Here is a 21739-nt window from a genome sequence, read left to right as displayed (position 1 = left end):
GCTTTGAATGGGCGGGTACTGTCCGGTACTGAGTATCTGCACTTCCTTAATGTGAAGGGCGAATACCTGCACTTTTCAGCACTGCTGCAATTAACGGGCGAGTGTCGGCCCTTCCAGACGCAAAAAGGTACTGTAAATAGTTTGTACCTGCATTTCCATTTAAAAGCATTGCATTGGGTGACTAGCTGTTTCAGGTAATTGTTTTGTTATTTAAATTCTAGGTCTGCTATTCTTTGCTAGCCCATTATACAACCCGGACTACACTTCCCAGAATACAACAAAAAAGCCTAGACTGCGCCAAGTAGTCATGCCTGGAACTCGGAGATTCCAAGACTATGTCTCAGTCACCTACGCACAATCCAACAGACTATCTGAAGCCGGCCCAAGGGCTGAAAAGACGAAGGGCTATCATTTACCCCCGGATGCCATAAGAAAAACACCTTCGTCCCTGTGACTCGAGAAAGATAGTCCGATAAACAAACGATTCCAGTTTGCTAGCTTCAGGTGACTGTTGGAAGAGGCAAGAGAAAAAGTAACACAAGCGTGCTGGCTCCTCCTTCAGCGCGCGCACACCTTGTCTGGTGAGCGTGCATGCGCGAGCACCTGCCCTGTTAGAAGCGGGCGCCGCGATCCCTATCAGCTGCGCGCGCTCCCTGTCTTGATGGAAGCTTGAGCAGCGGGGCCCCGTCAGGTGCTCGAGAGCTCTCGCGCTCCCCAGAGCGAGACTGCCCCGATGGGAGTGGCGCTGCAGGCCCTGTCAGGTGCGCGCGCGAGCACCTGCCTGAATAGAGCTGGTGCTGCGGCGCTCGCGCGCTCCCCAGAGCGAGGCTGACCCTGGCAGTCCCTGGTCCCGAGTGACGTCAGCGGGTGCCGCGGCTCGGTCAGCGCCAGACGAGAGGAGGACGCGGCGGCCGCGGCAGGTTGTTGCTGCCGGGCGGCGTCGGAGTCCGAGAGCAGCGAGGCCTGCTACTGAACAACGAGCTTGCCGCTCTCCCCGAGGCACGGAGTATTGCCCGGGCATCGCGGCGGTGATAATTCGCACAGTCCGACCAGTGAAGTGATCGGGGCCCCGGGACTCCGCGCTCCGGCCGCCGCAGTGGCGCCAGAATGATCAAGATCCAGCGGCCGGCCGGCGGGGGCAGCAGCAGGGCGTTCAGTGCAGTGGAGGTGAAGAGCAAGGTGGGTGCTGCCTTTGCGTCCTGGGTACCCCCCTCCCCCTTCAATCCCGGCTCATGCCCCCTCCCTGTCCAGACTTTTCTCCGCGTGAGGGCGGGCTCGGCGCTGGCAGGTGCCTGGCACCCAGGAGCCCGGAGTGAGTACACGTAAGGCCGAGGGCGGTGCACTGCAGGTGCAGCGGTTGGCACAGCCCTGCTCCGTGGTTCCACTGGCATCCTGCGCCAGCCTGGCATCCTTGGCATTTGGTTGGGGGTGTCTAGAAGAGTCCTTGAAAGATTGGTTGTTTGAAGTCCAGAAACTATTGCCTGCTGCCCCTAAAAATGACGACTGCCCGAAGCGTGTGGGTGGTGGCACCTCCCTGGATACCGAAGCCACAACAGCTAGGGTAGGGCAGCGGGTGCAGCCTAACACAGCAGGACAGTCGACCCTCATGACCAGGGACCTGCAGCTTCGTACCCAGGGGCGTAGCTTACAGTAGTACAGCAGGTGAAGTAGCACCGCAGCACACGTCTTTTCTGCACCCAGGTTATGGGACAATTTAAGAATGAAATGGGGATTAGGGACACTTTCTATGTCAATTTCGGCACCACGACTAACTCCGACTTCCTACCTCATATGGGGAGACCCAGTATCCTAACGTAAGTGTGCATCCTGTCCCCAGAGAATCCCACAGCTAGCACTGTACGACGGGAAGCAAGATTCTCGATGGGACCGCACAAAGGCGAGAAAGAGCCTGCAGGTTTCTGGGGCATAATAAGTACGGGAACCAACGCTGGGACAGCCTGGCGCGGTTGTTATGGACCCTGGAAGAACCTGCTGGACGCCTGGGCGGTAGATGGGAGGCATAGTCGTCTCAAATTGCACAGTAACACTCCCACCGAGTAGAACTGCTGTGGCACAGGGGCCTCTGGGGAAAATCTCTGCCTTGATGGTAGCACCTGTTGTGTTCTGGGTCCACCATAATTAAAATTGTCATGGCTTCAGTTAGTAACTTTAACCATTTAGAGACACGTTTAGGACCCCAGACAGAAATTCATTGCCCCCTGGCTTTCAGTCTTGTCCTTCGTTCAAGTAGTACGTGTATGCAGTCCTCGGGCATGCTTCGTTTCTCTTTTCAAAGCGATACCAAAGGGGATGATGGATGGATGGATGTAGGCCCAGATCTCTGTACTGGGGTGAATGTATGACATTGTTCTGCATTATGTCCATCAGTTGTTGTTTTTGCATTCGTTTCTCTTTTCAAGCACCAGTGACGTGATATGATGTATTTCAATTGATTTTACTTTGTGTTATTTAGACTTCTGAGAATACTTAGATCTTCGATGTGTCAATTGATCCAATGATAATGTTTCCCTTTATAGTCTTGTACCTCATACATTGAGGGTATTTTCACCTGTAAGGAATTTACATATCCCGTGTATTGCATGTTTTGTTATCTGCTCATGTGTCTCGAAATAAGTATGTGTAGTTTGATAGGGGAACGACCTCCTCCCCTCTTCATTTGAGGCTGATTAAAAAAAAAATACATTATCCATTTGCTTTCGTGTCGCACATGCCCCTTTGAGACATTGAGCTCAACTCCATGTATGTGCCACTCTTTTTATGTGGAAGTTTGTTATCTATGCCGCCCGTCTGTCTTTTTTCCTGGTCTAGAACCACAACTTCAGTGGATTCTTCTCGGCCCCTCTTCAGTTATACTCCTGTGGTCTGCAAATGATGGAGCTCTATCTGTTGACGAATGACCACAAAGCACTGGAATGGGTCACTAAACAGACACTATTAATCACACCCTTTATATGCTTGTCTAAAACTATGACAATAGTCAAGACCCACTAATGTAGGTTTCACTGTTTAAGAGGGTGCTCGAGAAATGTTTAATTGTTTCATTTTTTTACATTAACATGGGGTGGGTGAGTGATTAGCGAGGCATGTGATCAGTACTTTGTTTTTAAAAGCCAGGCGTTGTCTTCAGGACAGCTTTTGTTTGAATTTCAGTCTTGCTCGATGTATTCACTATGATTTTTCTCCGCAAATGGACACTGCTTGAAGCGTTTGGTCTTGCTTATAATCCGTCGCTGCTCACACCTGTTTTAATGTGTGATTTTTATGCAAATCTGTTACTTTAAATAGATGTATTTTGCTCATGTGAGGTATCGCCCCACTCCAGGAATCTATGGCCACTTTATAATTACTAGAATGGCCGAGCCAAGGCTAGGCGGATTGTATTATACGCACATTAATGAAAATTGAGAGTTGTATCCGCCTGCACTCAAAATGTGTTTGTTTATGATTTCTGAAATCTTGTAGCTAGAGGTTGATAATGGTTACTGTTTCTCTAGCATCCTCTCACATGTCCGTTTAGGTATGCAGCAGACTTGCTTTCGAGTTAAAGGAACTCATTAATTCTACCTTCAGCACTGAGCAGTGGACACTGAGTGCATAATGTTCTGCTGAGTATATGGAATGCTAAACTGGATTTATGACATGCCGATGGTATGGTTTAGCGTTGTTGCCAATTACATTTTCAGTGCTGCTTTTGTATCTTCTGTTTCGGATTCCACCCGGACAGAATGGCTGAATGCCAAGTACATCTTTTTTTTAATTGAAAGGCAGAGTAAGCAGGAGTTTGTTGCTTCATGGTACGCTTTTTAATATTTTTTTACTATAAACGCAAACTCATAATAAGATTGGTTCTCTGCAGACATTCTGATAACTAATGGGAAGGTCCCACACTGGCCTAGTTTTCTTACACGTATTAGTCCTGCTGGTTAACTTCAGATCATGCCTTTTCAATCTAATGGAGCAGCTGATCAGTGGTAGTTTTGTGTTTAACAATTGTGCTTGTGTTATTCGTTTTTATAAGGCAAGCGATTATTAACTTCGCTGGTGGCTGGCGTAAGAAGGGTATCGGAAAAGTAAAGACAAAGGGCCATATGTATCAACACATTTCCCCATAGACACAGAATGGGCAAAACCCTTTGATACATCTGGCCCATAGCTCATTGTTAATGCACTGCCCCACTGTCATGAATGAGTTTCTGGCATTAGGAATGGAATAGTATACATGTCTTATATCTTTCTGACATATTGCTATGACATCACGTCCAAGTTCGCTTGCGCCACAATGTAAACATCCGGATTTAGGTCGGTGCTTAAATGAATGAGTTACACTGCTTCGAAAGAGTCTCTACAGTTCATGGGTTATGGAGGAAAACAATGTGCCTGCGATCATAGTTTACTCAACCGTAAAACCCGAATAATGGCTAAACAAAAAATTAGCCTCTGTAGGTTGCACAGCCAGGATTTAGGCCAGTAGAGCAAATCGCCTCCCAGTTTATCTCCACGTTGAATAAAGCTTGCTCTTCAACATTTGGGATGTGTGGTTGATGCTTCAGCTTTATTAGTTATGTATTCGATTATGCAAACAAAAACTACTACCACGTGAAATGGAGAGGTGCCTTTCGCAAGTTTACCTTTTTAGAGTGCTATCTGGGCGTGTCTGAAGTTGGTTAAGTAACTTGAAAGTATGACTCACAGTTTGTACTTGATTCATGACTCTAAAATTCAACAGCTTTCGAAAGAATTTATGGTTTGATGGATTAACCGAGCACGGCTAGTTACGCTTCCTCGGTGCACACTAATCGCTGTTTTACTTTAAATTATCCAGTGGTGGTCGACCAGTGAAGTATAGTTTTAAGTAGTTGTAAAATGTTTGTTTGCTTCTTTGCCCTGTCTTTGCGCTGCGGGGTGAGAATCCAAGTACAGAGGGTCGTCTCCAGACTTTCACAGTGAAATGAGATTTGGGGGGGAAAAGTAGTAGACTCTACTGTGCTTTAGCATCAAAGGGCTGCGACTGTCTCTGAAACGAGCCCAGCTGATTTAGTGTAGTAAACACCAGTTTCCCCCCTCTTCAACTTCCCTGATTATTTTGTATCTGGTAATGACGTCCCCTCATTTGAAATTGTCTGGAGCCTGAAATATGCAGAGTAGAGTCTGTTCACTCAAGCACATCGTGGGAAAGGTCAGGCTGCTTCAGTGGGATTAATCTTTAGGTGGAGCGTGCTAGACAGCGTGTGCGATGTCTTTTGCAAGGCATATTGTGGCTTACCAATAACTTTTTTTGTTGATGTTTTTTTTTTTTTGTAGTGGTGCGCCCACTTGCAAAATGACGGGCTGGCTGCGTCCAGCACTTTAAAAAAGCAACACGTTAGCCGCACTACATTGCAGATGCTGTGCAGCATGGATAAAAACCATTGGAAAAAGCCAGTAGGCCACAAAGGCGTGATTAAGTCCAACAAGTTGAACAATTGAGCAGGGCCCACCACTGTTTAAAGAAGAATGTTTGCAGCTGAACTGATGTAGTAATAGTCCACTTTTGCCCGCTACACCTCCAATCGTTTGATTGTTTTCCTCTTACCCTGTGCATTGCTCTTCTTCCTTTTGGCTTGATTTGTATTATAGCACTTTCACATGTATACATCCACGTTTTAAATGTCACACCAAGTCACTGCTAGCAAGCCCAACACTTGCTCATTGTTTCAGCTAGATAAGTGTAAAGTGCATATATTTATCACACTGGCAGTAATATCACAATTTTAGTTATGTTTAGGTTAGTGTTTCCCTAGAAAAGTAATTTTTTGTTTAGGGTCCAAATCTTTTATCAATTTGGCCAACACAGAAGTAGCAATACGAGGCCAGTGGTCCATTAGCAGTAGATTCAATACAAATTTCCTAAACAGTGGGCTCATGAAATTCTGAAGACCAGGACAGAAAAGGGTGCCGTAAATCCGCGAAGGAGGTGCCTTAATTCAATAAGGAAGGTAATAGGTGCTCCATCCCCAAGGTATGCCATAATCAGTGTACCGACCCCTGATACGTTGGTATCTGACAAGTGCCCCAGTGCAATAATGTTGTGTAGGGCTGTGCCGAAGCCTGATCTGGTTTGCCTGCCTTGTCTAGATTTAAGTGGGAGGGTGAGTGCATTAGGTAAGCCCAATACAACATATGCAGGAATCTGAGGCGCTGCATGTTAAAATGAATGTCCATATCATTATCTGTATCCAATACATCATGAGTGTGGGACATTCCCATAATATATGTAGTGATGCTCGCAGAGTCACTTAGTCACACCAACACTCAGACTTACAACTCAGATTGCCCTTATGTAGGCTGAAAGGTGTGAGGTACCAATATGTGACAATCTCGGTGGCTGGTTCCACCCCAGCCATATTATGAGGTTTGTACCTAGCGTGATACATGCCCCCCCCCATCCCTTTGTGTTAGGGAGTGGCCAAGCTCTATCTTCCGTCCTTGCTGAGCTGTGAATCTGGTTAGCAGTAGGATAAAGTAAGCCACAGAGTTCAGTTACAGCATGTGTTAGATGACTGAGAGCAGCCATTTTTCATAATGGACCTGAAAGCGCTGGGCCCCAGCCCCAGGCCGCATTGTAGGGTGCATCAACCAGTGCCTAATATGCATATAGTGTAGTCGTTCGGTTTCATGCATAGCGTGGTCTGAGCGCAAGCTATCTAAGGGTAACAGCCATTCGGTATCAAACAGGTAGCCAATTGATCTACAGCTCGATGGATTCCAAAGTGCGGAAGCTCGAGAGTCTAGACACAAAGTAAAATCTGGGTTGCTAACAGTTCACATTAGTGGAGAGAGGGGAACGTAGCGAGACCCTTTCGTTTAGCCACTCTGTTCCAAACAATTGGAGAGGAGTACAGAATCCGGGGTCGGGTGGTTCAAGGAAGGAAAAGAATTCTCCACAATGGCTGACCAGCCATTGCCCTATCCAAGAAAAGCTTCAGTCAGCGCGTGACCATTCTAGATGCTACCTAAGCTGGGAAGCCTGGTATTATCGTGGGAGCTGGGGCAAGCCCCGACCCCCCTCCTCGGAAGATCTGTAGCTCAGCTCGTGCTGTATTCGGGTAGTTTCTCTGCCCACACAAAGTGATCGAGCTCCCACTGAAGAATCTGGAAAGTTCCCGGAGGAGGCTCCAACAGGAGCAGCTGAAATAGGATTTTGGGCAATATTGTCATTTTAAAGCTGCAGTGCAACCAAGTCACGAGAGTATACGGTTTCCATTAATATAGCTCTGACTTAATATGTTGCACCAGCTTTTTATAGTTAAGAGCGGCCGTCATATGAGCTCCAGCAGTGAAGACGACTCCTAGGTACGGCATAGAGGTGGATGACCATTGGATGGAGTAAGTCTGTTGTAGGGATTCCTGTGTGGAACTGAGTGATAAATGAAGAGCCTGAGATTTATGTAAATTAACTTTAAAGCCTGCCAACAGATCAAAAACCTCAAATTCGCCAAGGAATGCATGTAATGAAATGGAGGGGGCCTTCGGCGATGCTAAAAGATCATCAGCATACAGACTAATAGTGTGTTGCTCAGCTCCTTAGACAGTGCCCTTGATTATTGGATTATCGCGAATCTTCTGAGCCAATAGCTCCATATAAAGTGCAAACAGGGGTGATTGCAGGCACCCCTGTGGTGTGCCCCTGGAGATCTGGAATGGAGCAGATGAGTATCTTTTCATTCTGACTGTGGCTGATGGATGGCTGTAGTTATTAAAGATCTAGTTCCGAAAGCGGTCTCCTAAGCCGTAGCGTTTGAGAGTGGGCACCAAATACAGCATGGGAACTCTCTCAAACGCTTTTTGCAGGTCTATTGCTAACAGCATACAATAAGATGCAGTTTCCTCATTGTATTATCGCTGCATTGGCAGGTGGGGACACAGCCTGCTTGGTCAGTGGAGTTGAGGTCTGGCAATAGAGGACCAAAGCAGCCTGCGAGAACACCTGTAAAAATTTTCAGATCTACGTTTAATAGAGATATTGGCCTAAAGGAAGCGCAGTGGCATTTATTCTTCCCTGGCTTTGGTATTACAGCTATGGATGCTATTTGCATGGAAGAAGGAATTGAGGTAGGGCTGTCAATAGCATTAAATAACCTAGTGAGTAGAGGGGCTAGGATAGAACAGAACGTTTTATACCAAATGGAAGTGAAACCATCAGGGCCAGGAGACATGAACAGCTTTTGTAAAGCTATGATTTATACAACCTCTTCCACCCGGATGTGATAGTCAGGATTTGCAGCTTGCTCTGGAGTCAGTTGTTAAATTTGGGCATCCTGAAGATAAGTATCCCATCCACTGGATTACCTCAAGTTGGCACAATACCGTAGAGGCCTCACTGTGTTTATGAATGTGTTGAAGTTCTTGGACATGGCGAGAGAGCGATTCTCATTTATTTTTACGTGCTTTGTTGTCAGTGGCGGACTTTGCGATTTTTGCCTCTGATTACAGCCTTCAAAGCTTTCCATAACGTAAGGATGGAGATATCAGGGGTGTTGTTGACTAAAAATCCTCCATAGCCTTTGTGATTTGTTTGATTACATCCGGGCGATGCAAAAATGTTTCTCAAAGTCTTCAGGGTTTAGGCCTAATTTTCTAGGAGGTAGTCAATATAAGTGTAACTCCAGAGTGATTGGATATGGAGCACAGTGTAATCTCAGAATTCTATGCAATAGATGTGATCTCATGTGAACCGAGAATGTAATCCAATCTGGCATATGTTTTGTGTGCATGAGAGTAAAAGGGGTAATCATGCCACATGTCTCGGAGGCCTATATCTCCTAACATCGCTGCTCTTCCCCTGAGAGCACATGTTTGCCCATGGTGATGTGCTGATCTATCCAGGTTATTATTAAAAACTAGATTAAGATCTCCCTTAATAGAATTAAAGGTCTGGTGTCATTCACCTCTGACACCGCACCCTAGAGAGAGGATTTCTGCCCTGTATTGGGTGTGTAAATAGTCCGTAGGGTGAAAGAGCATGAGCCCACTGTTATTGTGTATACGAGAAGCCTGCCTTTAATTTCAGCCCACTTGGGTGGCACAGTCCCTCTGAAAGATTTAGATATTAAAATCGCTATCCCGCTGTTTTGGTGGTGATGGATGAGAAATATTGTTGAGGAAAAGCTTTAGAACTGAGTTCGAGGATCCCCAGCTAAGAGGTGTGTTTCTTGAAATAAGCAAATGTGGGCTCCAGATATGAAAGGCTAGTATGCTGTTTAATAGTATTGTCAAGCCCTTAACTTTGAGTGAGGATCACCGAATCATCAGTCATGTGCCAGCTTAGTGGAAAGTAGAAAGGTGAATGCCTCTATGGAGGGTGATAAAGTGCACTAGGACATGGAGAGTTGAAAGTTGTGGAGGCCCCTGCTCTGGTAGGGGAAATGTGAGATCGCTGAAAGTAGGCCCCCTCAGAAAAAGAAATAAAAAGCTCCATTGAACAGCAAAATAAACAACTTCGATAACATGATAACGACCGTCATTGTCTAGATTGTGCTACTCTTTGAAAAGAGATAGAGGGGTATGCAGTGGCCATTACCTCCCAGACAAGCCCCCGCCGACCATGCTTGAAGCGAAGGAGAAGATAAATGTCCTGATTAGTGCCTTCGCATCTTTAGAACAGTAGGTCTCCTGAAGGGGTCGTTGATATCCCTGGCCTCGCATGATAACGAGTTCCAAATGGAAGCGTAGTGACAAGGCAGTCTGATCTTCTCAGAGAGACACCAACACTGGCATCTGCTCTCCAACTGTAGTCTCTGTTGTGAATCTGCAGAAAACAGCAGCTGTTCCGCCTCCATGGCCCCCATGGCTGAGCTGCGACATAAGGAAGGATTCTGGGTCTGAGTCTTTAATATTTAATAGTTGACATGCCTCCTGCAGTGAACTGAGCTGATGAAGTTTCCCATCCATTCTGAAAACTATTCAGAAGTTCTGGTCCCTGGTATTGATTTGGGTGTTTGGCTCAGGCGCCTCGGAGGATTTGCTCTTTCATCTGAAAATCATGAACACACGTCAAGGTGTCAGCCGGGGCTGCCTGGGTCCAACCCTATGAGCGCAATTAAACTTGATTACTGTTTCAGGCGATAGTTCTTGGATAGAGCGGATCCGATTGGTCACAAAGGATGTGATGTAATCAACCCTTCAACACTCGATGGTATACCGCTAATACGGATATTATTTAGTCTAGACCTGTTTTCCAAATCTTCAGCATGGGCCTGCAGATAGAAGTGTTGGTCTCGAAAGTGGAGGATCTCGTGTTGAAGCTGTTCAATTTCCGTATCTTGGCTGGACTCTGGGTCTTCCAACTATGAGACCCTATTCCCAAAATGTCCAAATCTCATCGGACTTCTTTGAGGTTTGCAGATAAGTTCCATTTGACAAGGTGAAGGTCATCATGCAATGAGGCGAAGATAGCCTCAATGAAGGAGCGGATGACCAGCATCTGGTCTGTCTGAGTCCTGTGCAGTCTCTGCACTCCGTCTGGGAAGTTCTCTCCGTCAGAGAGCTCGGAGTCTTTAGAAGTAACTCCTTGAGTGAACATACTTTATTCCCCTTTACCAGAAGCCATGTCATCAATATATCAGAAGTACTGATGTGTGTGCAAGAGAGGGTCCATCAGCTCACCCTGAACTTACCCCAGCAGCAAGTCAGGGTAATAATCGTGAATGCAGAGATCTGTGGCCAATAAGATGTGCGGTCCAGAGAGCAGAGCAACCAAGGCACTCCAAATCAGACAGAAAACAACCAGAGAAGAGCAATGATGGTGAACAGCGCTGGGGTGACAGTATGTTTCCACAAGTGGCTCAGTGGACAGAGTGACACAGGTTACATTGGTAGTCAATATCCCGAAAGGCCACCAACGGCTGTAAACGAATCCCCACCATCATAGCCAGTCACTAAAAATCTGTCCCTATGTAGGGGGCCACGCAGATGATGGAATCAGCCCTGCATTAGGAGCATTTGCCTCTAATAGCTTGGGTAGGGTCTCCAGGTGCAGCACTCACAGCAACTCTTAGCTCACAGGGAGCCCATAGATATTGTGGACAGAGATCCTCACTGCTCCAGCAGATCAAAATGCCTATGTGGCCCTGATTTTTCTGGGCTTTAGCCCTGGTGACCTAACAAATCTCTCCTTGTCTGACTTCAAGCTTATATCTAACACGTTGTTAGCAGCTAAACAACTGATTGCCCGGTTATAGAAATCTGCAACTATCCTTACTGTTCAGGAATGGGACAGCGAGCTTTGGTCATTAGTGGCCACGGAAGAAGTGAATGATGCGAGTTATAAATACTAGAACCTCTGGCACCTTTAGTGGACTACCTTCCAACGAGAGGTACATTGACAATGTGTTCAAAGTATCTAAGATCCTTGCGTCCTGTGACTCCTACAAAGACCTGATGTTTTTTGGAACTATTGACTAAGTGTGAGCGAATACAGTTTAATAACAGCTTGATGGTGTTGCTGTCCATGACTGTATTATTGCAATCTATGATAATTTTACCCTGGGGGAGTGAACGCGTTGTGTGAGGGAGGTAATTAATGGGGAAAAGATTGTGTATGCAAGTAGATGCTTATGTTGCTAATGAATTGGCATTGGGCACTATTAATGAAGCTTCCCTTTTATAAGACTAATAACTTTTTATTGGAGAGAAAATATTGTTTTCTGGAGAAGTACAACCTGCGAGTAATTGACTGGTATTTTGTAGGTTGTTGCCAGGGCCTGACAAGTGCGAAATGGTGGGTCTCAGCAGGCCTGGAGGCAACTCTTTCATCCTTTTTTGTGCATATTGATTTTTCCTACCGTCTTTTGGGCTTTGAGGAAAGGACGAAGATAGACTTTGTAATATGAAACCATACGTGCCACCGCACTTTCTAAGGGACATTGGAAGTCAACTTGTGAAATGTTTGTTTCAGGTGTATATACAAATTCGAAAAAAGCATCACCATATATGCTCCAGAACATCACTGGCAATACCAGTAAGTCGGGGTGATGAATAAAACTGCCCTTTGTGTCAATGAAGGGTTTAGGCAGTCAGTAAGTCCTCATACATGCACGGCCACTCATCTTTGCACTCATGCATACAGTCATCTGTTCACTGGCTCATTCTTGCATTCACCCCCATGACACAACCACAGTAAAAAGCACACAAGCTTAAAATGTTCTGGAAGATAAATTAAAACAATCTAAGTAGTAAAATGAAACCATGTTGCCGCCTATGCTTGCAATAACAAACTACCCATGGCAGCAAGTTTCCACTTGCTTATAGTCTATTGTTTTTAAAGTTCAAGCATGACAGCCAAATTTCAAACAAAGGTGTTCACTATCTTGGAATGGTAAATCCTACACTATTGGCAACGGCGTTGTTTAATAGTCTTCTAGTTAAGAGGAAGCGACCATGTGGGCTGCGGCTCACTGCAGATGAAATGAGAAGCAAGAACGTGAGCCGTTTCCACCGTCTGGAGAGGTGCAATATCTTTTTAAGAAGTATTAAAATAAAAAGAGAAGCAAGAAATGACACGTGGATCTGTAAAAGAAGAAAATTCGAAACTGTCCAACCAGACTTGACACTGCAGAGCACTTATTTTCAGGTGGATGTATACATTAATCAGAAAATGCAATCATCCAAGGTTCAGACAGCCAAAGACAGTGGACTGAACCTTTGCCCCATGCAGTTTGCCGTCATGTGTTGAAACGGAGTGTACATGGCATTCAAAAGGACCAGTAGCAGGAAAGAGGACCAGTAGCAGAAAAGAGCTGACCCTAAGGCCCTATTTGTATACATATGGAAATATATTTATATAGGGATGTATTTAAGTTTTTTTTAAATTACAAAATACAGACAAATGGAAGAAATGTGTGCAAGATTTATTACAGTGCCATTCTTCTCCCATTAGGGTTTTGTCAGTAAGTAACAAATACCAAAATCATTCCCTACAAAAGCTTATGTGACATTTATTGTAACAGAATACCCATCTGTAGGCTTTAGTACAGAAAAATAACAATCCACCCTTAAATGCCTGTTTTTTTTAACATATATCTGTCATAATGTCTTGGGTCGTAATGCTTTAATAACTTTTCACAATAAACATATCAGACCTAGCTCAACAGAAATATTGTTTCCTAGTGAACCAATCGGGCCTGTACTATTGACTTACCACCATAACATATCACCACACTGTGGTACAATTGCATAGTACTCAAACTTAGTTGGAAAAGCAAAATACTATCTTTCCTAGGGAGGTCTAACAAGGATTCTGACAGTACAAATCTACTGTACCCACAGTTGGTCAGGAGATAACCAGCACCAAAACCCTTACCTACAATGGTAATTCATGAGATACCTTGTAACAAAATATCCATCTGTTGGCTTTAATACAGAGTAATAACAATCCGCTCTTGAATGCCTATTGTCTAACTCATGCTTTTCACAATCAGTGTCACGTCTACTGACTTTATTGTACCTTTTCATTATAAACACTCGGGCCTTTAGTCTTTATCATTGCTTGGCACCCTAACCGACTAAGATCTGCTGTGCTGGTTCATAGGCCTTCCTCCAAGGCAACTGTGAGTATATCATAATAAAATTTTTAAAAAACGTACACAATTCCGTTTTCTTCTCTTCTTTCACGTCACTTGAGCACTCCTACGAGCAGTTCTTTTGGTCTTCTGCACTTATCACAAAAGACCAGGCGATTGATGCACTGCCAGGCCAAACTTAAAAATCCATGTGAATTAGGCCAGCCCTCCGCTCTCAAACACAAAACTCCACTTTGAAGTCTAAGGTTAATGGCTGCTCTTCCATCTGTGCTGCTGCCAAAGGAAAAAAAACACACTGTAATTATGATACTTCAATACCATTACAATGTTGCATGTGTATGTGAATGTGAAAGTTCAAGATCAGGCAGCAATATTGCTACAGGCTCAGGCAGTTGGATAAACAAAATCGCAGCTGCGTGGACGGGGAGTACTTTTTCACACAACTTCTACCCAATCAAAACATGTACTCCTGGCTACCAACACATGGGTGGAGCTGCAGCTTCTCTCCTGGTAGTGCTTCCTGAAGCCCTTTTTAGGTTAATTACATGGTGTCTGGTGATGGCTGCACTGTCGAGCCAGACCTAATAAGTGAAGCTAATGAACCCCCCCCCCCCAACAATTTGATTACTAGTAAGTGGCCGATTCCGATGTCGCTTGGACCGGAGTCCATCCGACATGATTGTCAGACGGTCGACGGGCTCTCCGAACCTGTCGTCGTCCATCCGGACATCCATTGGAATGGCTCGGTCGGAAAGGAATTCGTCCGGCACATTCCGATGCAGGCGGAAGGGCTCCGAACATCTTTCGGAGTCCTTCCGATTAGAATTTGCCCCTAAACATTGAAAATAAGCTTTGATTAGGAAAGGTCATGTGAATGTTAATTTAACCCCTTGCATGCTGCCGCGATTCTGCACCTGTGCTGCAAAATCGCGAGTGGACGGGTTTATGTCGGCCCACAGCCGTAATCCGTACACGAGATGGGGGCCATCATCAACATGCAAGGGGTTAATGAATGCTTCAAATTGATTTTTCGATTATAGGCTGTGATCTATCACAGGTTAATGCACACATGAAGGGGTGGTGAGGAAAGACCACAGATAAAGAAGAACACAAGCAGTAACACAAGTGTATGTTTGAAAAAACTACCCTCAATCACACACAAATGTGTGCGACATGCTTAATCATCGGGTGTGCTACAACGCCCTGGCGTAGCCACGCACAGAGCAGAGCATAGGGAGGGGGAACATAAAACACAAAGACAAAAAAAAATTCTGAAGTGACAAACTGTGTTCACAATAGAACGCGTCAGTCCAAGACTGGGTACAATGATAGAACAAAAGTGCAGTCAAAATGGTGAAGTTAAAACTGGCTCATGGATACCTATTATACCTTTATTCATAGGTTCCAAGGTCAGGATTAAAAATGAATGAAGGATGGTGGTGTTAAGAAAGGAAATCAGGATCCTGTAACACCCCTCCTATGCTGGTAGAGTCAACATGTTTCGACCTGAGTGTGCCCCAATCAGTAGGTCACATCGGTCTTCTTCAGGACGTCTATCCGTCCAAGTCCCATGAAAAACCCCCTTACCGTAGTCTGTTGCTAAGGAGGTAGTAGTTGATCTAATTGATCTTGACCATGTGGAGGGAATTCCTCCAACACGGAATACAAATACTGCAGAGAGATAAACCTAATTCTAGAATTGTGATCTAAACAAACGTCATACCTGTATCACAGTATTCGAATTATTTTATTTATTTATTTATTTAAAACATTTATAAAGTGCAACTATCACCTTGCAGGTATCCTGGCGCTGAGATAACTCTTAAGAACAGATGCACTGGGAGACAACAGTTGAATAAATTAGCAGTTAATTTTTAGGGAACAGCCAGGTTTTGACCAGTTTCCTGAAAGGGAGAAGTTCACTTGTTTGACAGACATTCAGAGGCATGCTGTTCCAGAGTCTTGCTGCAGTAACCCTAAAAGATCTTCCTCCTGTCCTTACTTTTTTAAATCTTGGCACTTTAACAAGGCAGGCCGTTGTAGATCGGAGGGCTCTGGTTGGAATGTACCAATCAAACATAGATTGCAGGGGAACGGGCCCAACTCCATGTAAGGCTTTAAAAACGAGACCGAGATTTGAAAGCAACTCGCTGTTTCATAGGGAGCCAATGAAGCTCGGCCATTGCCGCAGTGGCCGAGGATCTCCTAGGCCAGCCCAAGGCTAGTTTGGCAGCGGCTGTTTGAACTCTTTGGAGTCTGTCTAACAGCACAGCCGGGGCCTCGAGCAACAGCGCGACTAAGAATGGTGCACCTGACTATTAAGGCCCGGGCCTGCAAGGGGAGGAGTGGGAAGATCTTGCGGAGTGAGCGAATAAGGGCAGTGCAGGTGAGCACTGTTTTCGCAACTTGGGCTTCCATGGTGAGCTTATTGTCCATCATAACACCCAGATTGCGAACGGTGGTAACCGGCTGTGGTTTTTCCTGAGTTTCCGGGGGTCAGAACTCCGTTGAAAACGGGCGAGGGATCCGACTTCCGGCACCGAACAGAACCTCAGTTTTAGAGGCGTTGAACTGTAAGGAGTTTTTGTGTAGCCAGCAAGCCGTGTCTCGCAGACAGTCATGAAACGACTCCAGAGGAATAGATTCCTCACCCTCCCAGGAGAGAATGAGCTGAGTGTCATCGGCATAGTTAATTGTAGGCATGGGCGGATTTTGCGGATTGGCAATCCGCGGATTGCGAAAATCCGCGAATCCTCGCAGATTTTTTTTTTATGTTCACACAGGTTTCTGCAAGTTCGCGAGGGTTTTGTACAATTTTGCAAGAAACCCGTGCGAACACAATGTGCCCAGTAGGGTATGTGCCTCTTGTGTGTATAAAAGGTCAGAGAAAGATCAGTTCAGCAGATGAAGAGAAAGAAGCTCCTGGTCACAGGAACAGCACGGGTATTGCGCTCGTGAAAGTCAAGGATGCAAAGCCTATCCAGCATCACAGCTGATTTTCCAAGGTAGATTTGGGAAGAAGGCACACCTGTCCAGCCTCGACGACGCTCACGATTGTTTTTGGGCTAATGAATGAGTCACTGAATTTGAGCATCAACTAGTTCGAGCGACCATGTGTGTGTTACTATGCAATCGCCCCGAAGGGCGCAGGGGTCCCTTGAGTGAGCTGTGAGCTGTAACTATTTTACAATGGCGCCAGCAAGCTGCCAGCGCAGTTGTAAAATAGTTACAAAGTTAGCTTGCACAGGAAGCACTTAGATAAAATAAAGCAGCACCTGCTTCGTTTTATCTAGTGGTTCCTGTGCAAGCTAACTTTGTAACTATTTTACAACGGCGCTGGCAGCTTGCTGGCGCCATTGTAAAATAGTTCCATGAGTAGGGGTTCAACTTTTGAACCCGTTACGCCCGCGGATTTATTTTTGTGGATTTTGCGGGAAATCCGCAAAATTCGCGGATTGCGGATTTCCCAAAAATCCACGGGCATAACGGATTTCCCGCTCACCCTTAGTTAATTGCTCTTAGCCTGTGGGATTTTATTAACGTAATCGGAGGTTTTAAATAAACGTTAAATAAAATCGGGCTGATGGACGAGCCTTGAGGCACCCCGAGAGTCACTGGGGAGAAGGCCGGTTGATACGGGGGGAGGGACACAGCCTGCTTCCTATCCCGCAGGAAGGAGTGAAACCAAAGCAGGACAGTGCCACCCACCCCGGCCTCTCTTAGTCGCTCCAATAGAATCATATGGTTGACCGTATCGAATGCGGCAGACAGGTCCAACAGAATCAAGGCTGCTGCCTGGCCCCTGTCTGCACGCATACGAAGGTCCTCCATGGCATTAAGTAAAGCTGTTTCAGTGCCATGGGCTGGACGAAATCCGAATTGTATTTCGTCCAGGAAGTGGTTCCGTTCCAGATGTTCGGAGAGACACAAGCTCACCCAGCGTTCGGCGATTTTTGCCAGGAATGGTAGCAGGGAGATTGGTCGATAATTCTGTAGACACTCAGGATTCAAAGAGGGTTTTTTCAACAGTGGCCTAATGAGAGCCTGCTTCCAAGGGGCAGGAACTAGGCCACTGCTCAGGGATAGATTGCAAATCCTACAGAGGGTAGGAAAGAGTTCCTCTCCGGATACCTTCCAGTTTTTAGGGGGGATGGGGTCGAGAGGAGAGCCTGAGGAAATTCCTTGGGCCAGTCTGTTAAATTCCACCTCAGTAATGGGGGGAAACTCCCTCAAGAAGTCCATGGGCTGGCACCCTTGGCTCGCTGCTTCAGTCAATGGCAATCTCAGGGCCGGTGGAGTCGACTAGAGTGGGAGTGATGCAAAGGTTTCGAATGATAGTCTCAATTTTATCATTGAAAAACAGCGCGAGATTGTCTCACAGGTATTGTGTGGGAGGGATAGATTTTTTAGCGCAATCAGGATGGGTAAGGCTGTTCAGAATCTGGAAAATACTTTTGGAGCTGTTGGCAGCTGTACAAATTGTGGAACAGTAGTAAGCGGATTTGGATTTCATAATCGCCTTTTTGTATTCCAGAAGTTTAGTTTTCCAGAGTAGCTTGTTAGCATCAAGGTAACCTAGTCTCCATTTTCTTTCAGCCTGCTTACAGGCCAATTTAAGAACCTTTAAAGAGTCGTCGAACCAAGGAGCTGATTTTCTGCCCTTGTGCTTACATTTTTTTAATGGAACTAGGGAGTCAATGGTTGTCGATATCCTGAGACAAAAGGCCTCATAGTTATCCTCTGCCGGAAGATTTGGAGAGAAGCTATCCTCCACTTGGAAAATGGCACCAGAAGTTCTCCGCCTTTCCAGAGCTTTCCAATCCATATATGTAACTTCAGAGGAAGTGCTGCGTGTCTGCGTTTTAGCTCCCTTACAGTTGATGTAAAATTTAAGGAGAGGGGGCGTGGCCAAGATGGCGGCGGAGTAGGATGCCTTTCCGTGCCGCTCCGGCGCTGATCCAGCAAAGCATCTAAAAGCACGAACTTGGGGGAGTTCACCCGCCCCTAAAGCGGCGGGGAAGTCCGCCTGACGGAGCGAGTGGCTTTGGTGTGGTCGCCGAGGCGGTGTGACCCCGGGTGCGCCTCTGGCATCGAACGCACCCCGCGGCCTGTGAGACCCCGGGCTCTCCTGACATCGAGGCCCGGCCCGGTCGATGGGCGGGGCCCTGGATCTGCCCTGAAGTCGTCGGAGCAGGCGGAAGGCTGGAAGGAGCTGCACATAGGCGACTGGTGACCTGGCGGCGGACTCAGATCGTACCCCCCGGCCCCTGGGGGAGGTGAGGCACAGGTTCCTAGCACTGGCTGTGGCACTTGGACGAGCAGCGGCGTTCTACGATCTGCACCACCCACCATTCCCTCTGCGAGGCCAGGCTCGGCTGGCATCTGCCGCCTGCTCGGGACTTCGAAGCCCGCCATTACACTTGACCACGAGGCGCGGGGCCTGGGCGCTGTGCAGGGCCGAGATTACTACGGAGCTAAGGAGCGGACCTTCCAGTGGCTGTTGGCGCAGCACGTGTTCGGAGGAGGCCCGGAGGGCACAGGCAAACAGGCTCTCGGGTTTTACCCTTCTTGGGCTCTGGTGGGACCCACGGATCGAGTAGCTGTGTGCGGGGGACTGGACATACTTGGTGGCATCCGTGAGCGCCTTCCCGACCGCTTGGTTTGCCTAAAGGCTCCGCTGCTCTCCAGGGCCACGTGGCGCTGGACCAGAGCGCTGTGAGCCGCCATGACTACTATGCCGCGCAAACGGGGCCAGGGGAAAGACAATGCCCCGAAATCCTCTCAACAACCGGCCTCCCCTGGAGCGAGTGGATCGTCGAAGCAATCGGACGAAGATGCCCCAGCGACGAAGGCTTTCATGACAGAGTTGTTTGCCTCGATCAAGGAGGACATCTCTGAGCTCAGGGCGCAGCTAGCCTCCGACTTGAGGGAGGTGCGGAGAGACGTGGACGGCATAGGCGAAAGGGTGGCGACCCTGGAAGACCGGGATCTGAGCGTGGCTACCGACGTCCATATGCTTCAGCAAGACATCATTCGCCTCACAGAGCAAAATCTGGACTTACAACTACACACGGAAGACCTTGAAAACCGCTCCCGTAGAAATAACATCCGAATACGGGCGGTGCCGTGGGACGGTGAGGCTGGGGACCTACGGGGCTACGTCCAGGAGCTGTTCCTCCAGGTCCTCGATGAGGAAGACACGAAGGAGATACAGATGGACAGAGTACACCGGGTGGGACTGCCACGGCGCGGGGGGGGGGCCCCCCCCTGACATTCTGGTGTGCGTCCACGATTTCCAGCTCAAGGAAAGGATTCTACGAAAGGCCAGGACCATCGAGTCGCTACAGTTCCGGGGGCATCGGCCGCAACTGTATCAGGACTTGGCTGCATCTACCTTGCAAAAGCGGAGGGAGTTCCGACCGGTGACCGCGTTCCTGAGAGAGAGGGGCATCGCCTACTCCTGGGGACACCCTTTCAGGATCATTTTTAGGTGGCAGAATCGCCTTGCTCAGATCCGCACGCTTCAGGCGGCAAAAGAGCTTTTGGGCCTGGAGGATGTGCCGTCTTCGCAGGCCGCGACGGCTTCCCCGTCTCGGCGGCGCCGCCGTTCGTCTTCATGGCACAGGGTGGGGGGTTCCCCCATCAGACAACGACCAGATCTTTCTGCCAGCCTGCGAGAACGGGGAGCAGCAGTCGCCTCGGTGGCATCGGCCACGTTGACCGACTCACAACATAGCTCTGGGGCGGCGTGATCCCCGAAGAATGGCGGATCGGCGCCGGAGGGGCCCGGGCCTTCTGGTCGAGGGGTTTTGAAATACTCTTGTGGGAGACGACCTCGACTGTGGTCAAGGGGAATAATATCTTCATTCCCCCGGCCTGCTTCTTGAGTGGGGGCCTCCTACGGACTTCGGCCTACTGATCTCGATGAGTATGGTTACTGCACTTTTCCTTTTGATTTTGTACAATGTTGGGTTTACATATCGTTTAGGGGGGGGTTTGGTTGGGGGTTGTTGGGGATGGGGGGGAGGGACCCGTGACGGAAGGCTATTGGGGGTGAATGCGGCGTGTCTGCGGATGAGAGCGTACTTTAATGTTGAGGTTGTGGATCGGCGAATGTTCTGGAATCGCCTGGGTGTTTTCTGCCTGGGGGTGGGGAGGAGTGCGGGATGTGTGCCAATTGGATTGCTGAACGCGGGGTCTATGGTCTGTATTTGCCATGCCGCTTAGTATAGGGACGTGGAATGTCAAGGGCATGAACTCTCCTCAGAAGCGACAGAAGGTCCTGAAATATGTGGTAGACCATCACCTTGATGTGGTAGGGTTGCAAGAAACTCACTTGGCACGAAAGGATGAGTTGCGGCTTCGCCATAGGGCGTACCCCATTGTATACAGGTCCTCTGCTGTCACAAAGCACCGGGGGGTGGCACTATTGTTCAGGGCAACGTTGCGCTTTCAACCTGTGGGGGTCCGCAGCGACAAGGAGGGGCGTTGGCTGATGGTAAAGGGGCACATTCAGGGTAGAGTGTGTACGTTTGTTGTGCTTTATCTGCCCAATGCCGGTCAGAACAAGTTCCTGCAAGACTTATTGGTTAAGGTGGGGGACTTTGCAGAAGGTCTCATGTTCCTGCTGGGCGATTTCAATTTGGTATGGGACAGAGATATGGACAGCTCGGGGGGGCGGCGGGCGGACACAGGGGTTTTTTCTGATTCCGCGCAGCGTGGGGTGGAGGAGTTGGGTCTAATAGATGGATGGCGATTTTTTTCACCCTGCCGTGAAAGACTATACGTTCTTTTCCCATGTGCACCACTCCTACTCTCGATTGGATCACGTCTTCCTTAATCAGTCCCTTAGAGGGGACATTCTAGATGCCGCCATTCTCCAGATATCTGTGTCGGACCACAGCCTCATGGTGCTCATGCTCCGCTGGTCGCCACCCGACACCGCGAATCGGAAGTGGTACTTCCCTGCATTGGTGGTCAGGGACGAGGTCTCCAATCGAGCCTTACGTCTGGCCATACGTGAATTTTTCGATTGCAATCCCCCATCTGACACTTCTCTGATGACCACGTGGGACACCTTCAAGGCGACGATCAGGGGGACGTGCTTGGGCCTCAATTCGCAACTGAACACTCTGCGTAGGAAGGAGAGGGAGGCGCTG

At 47.7% G+C, this 21739-nt stretch overlaps 1 protein-coding gene across 1 annotated transcript in view; it reads left to right on the top strand.

Moving 5' to 3' along the window:
• Nucleotides 1-660: 660 nt before the first annotated feature.
• PARD6B (par-6 family cell polarity regulator beta) overlaps nucleotides 661-21739 on the top strand; it is a 97569-nt gene continuing 76490 nt past the window's right edge. Inside the window, exon 1 of the mRNA XM_086932460.1 lies at nucleotides 661-1179. Within this exon, the coding sequence (XP_086788586.1) occupies nucleotides 1108-1179 (72 nt within the window). The 5' untranslated portion in view covers nucleotides 661-1107. The remainder of the gene's footprint in view (nucleotides 1180-21739) is intronic.

Source organism: Lissotriton vulgaris, chromosome 7 (genome assembly GCF_964263255.1).
Source record: "Lissotriton vulgaris chromosome 7, aLisVul1.2, whole genome shotgun sequence".
Lineage (NCBI taxonomy): Eukaryota > Metazoa > Chordata > Amphibia > Caudata > Salamandridae > Lissotriton > Lissotriton vulgaris.
Note: the sequence above shows the minus strand (reverse complement) of the source record. Positions and strands in the feature narration are given on the sequence as shown.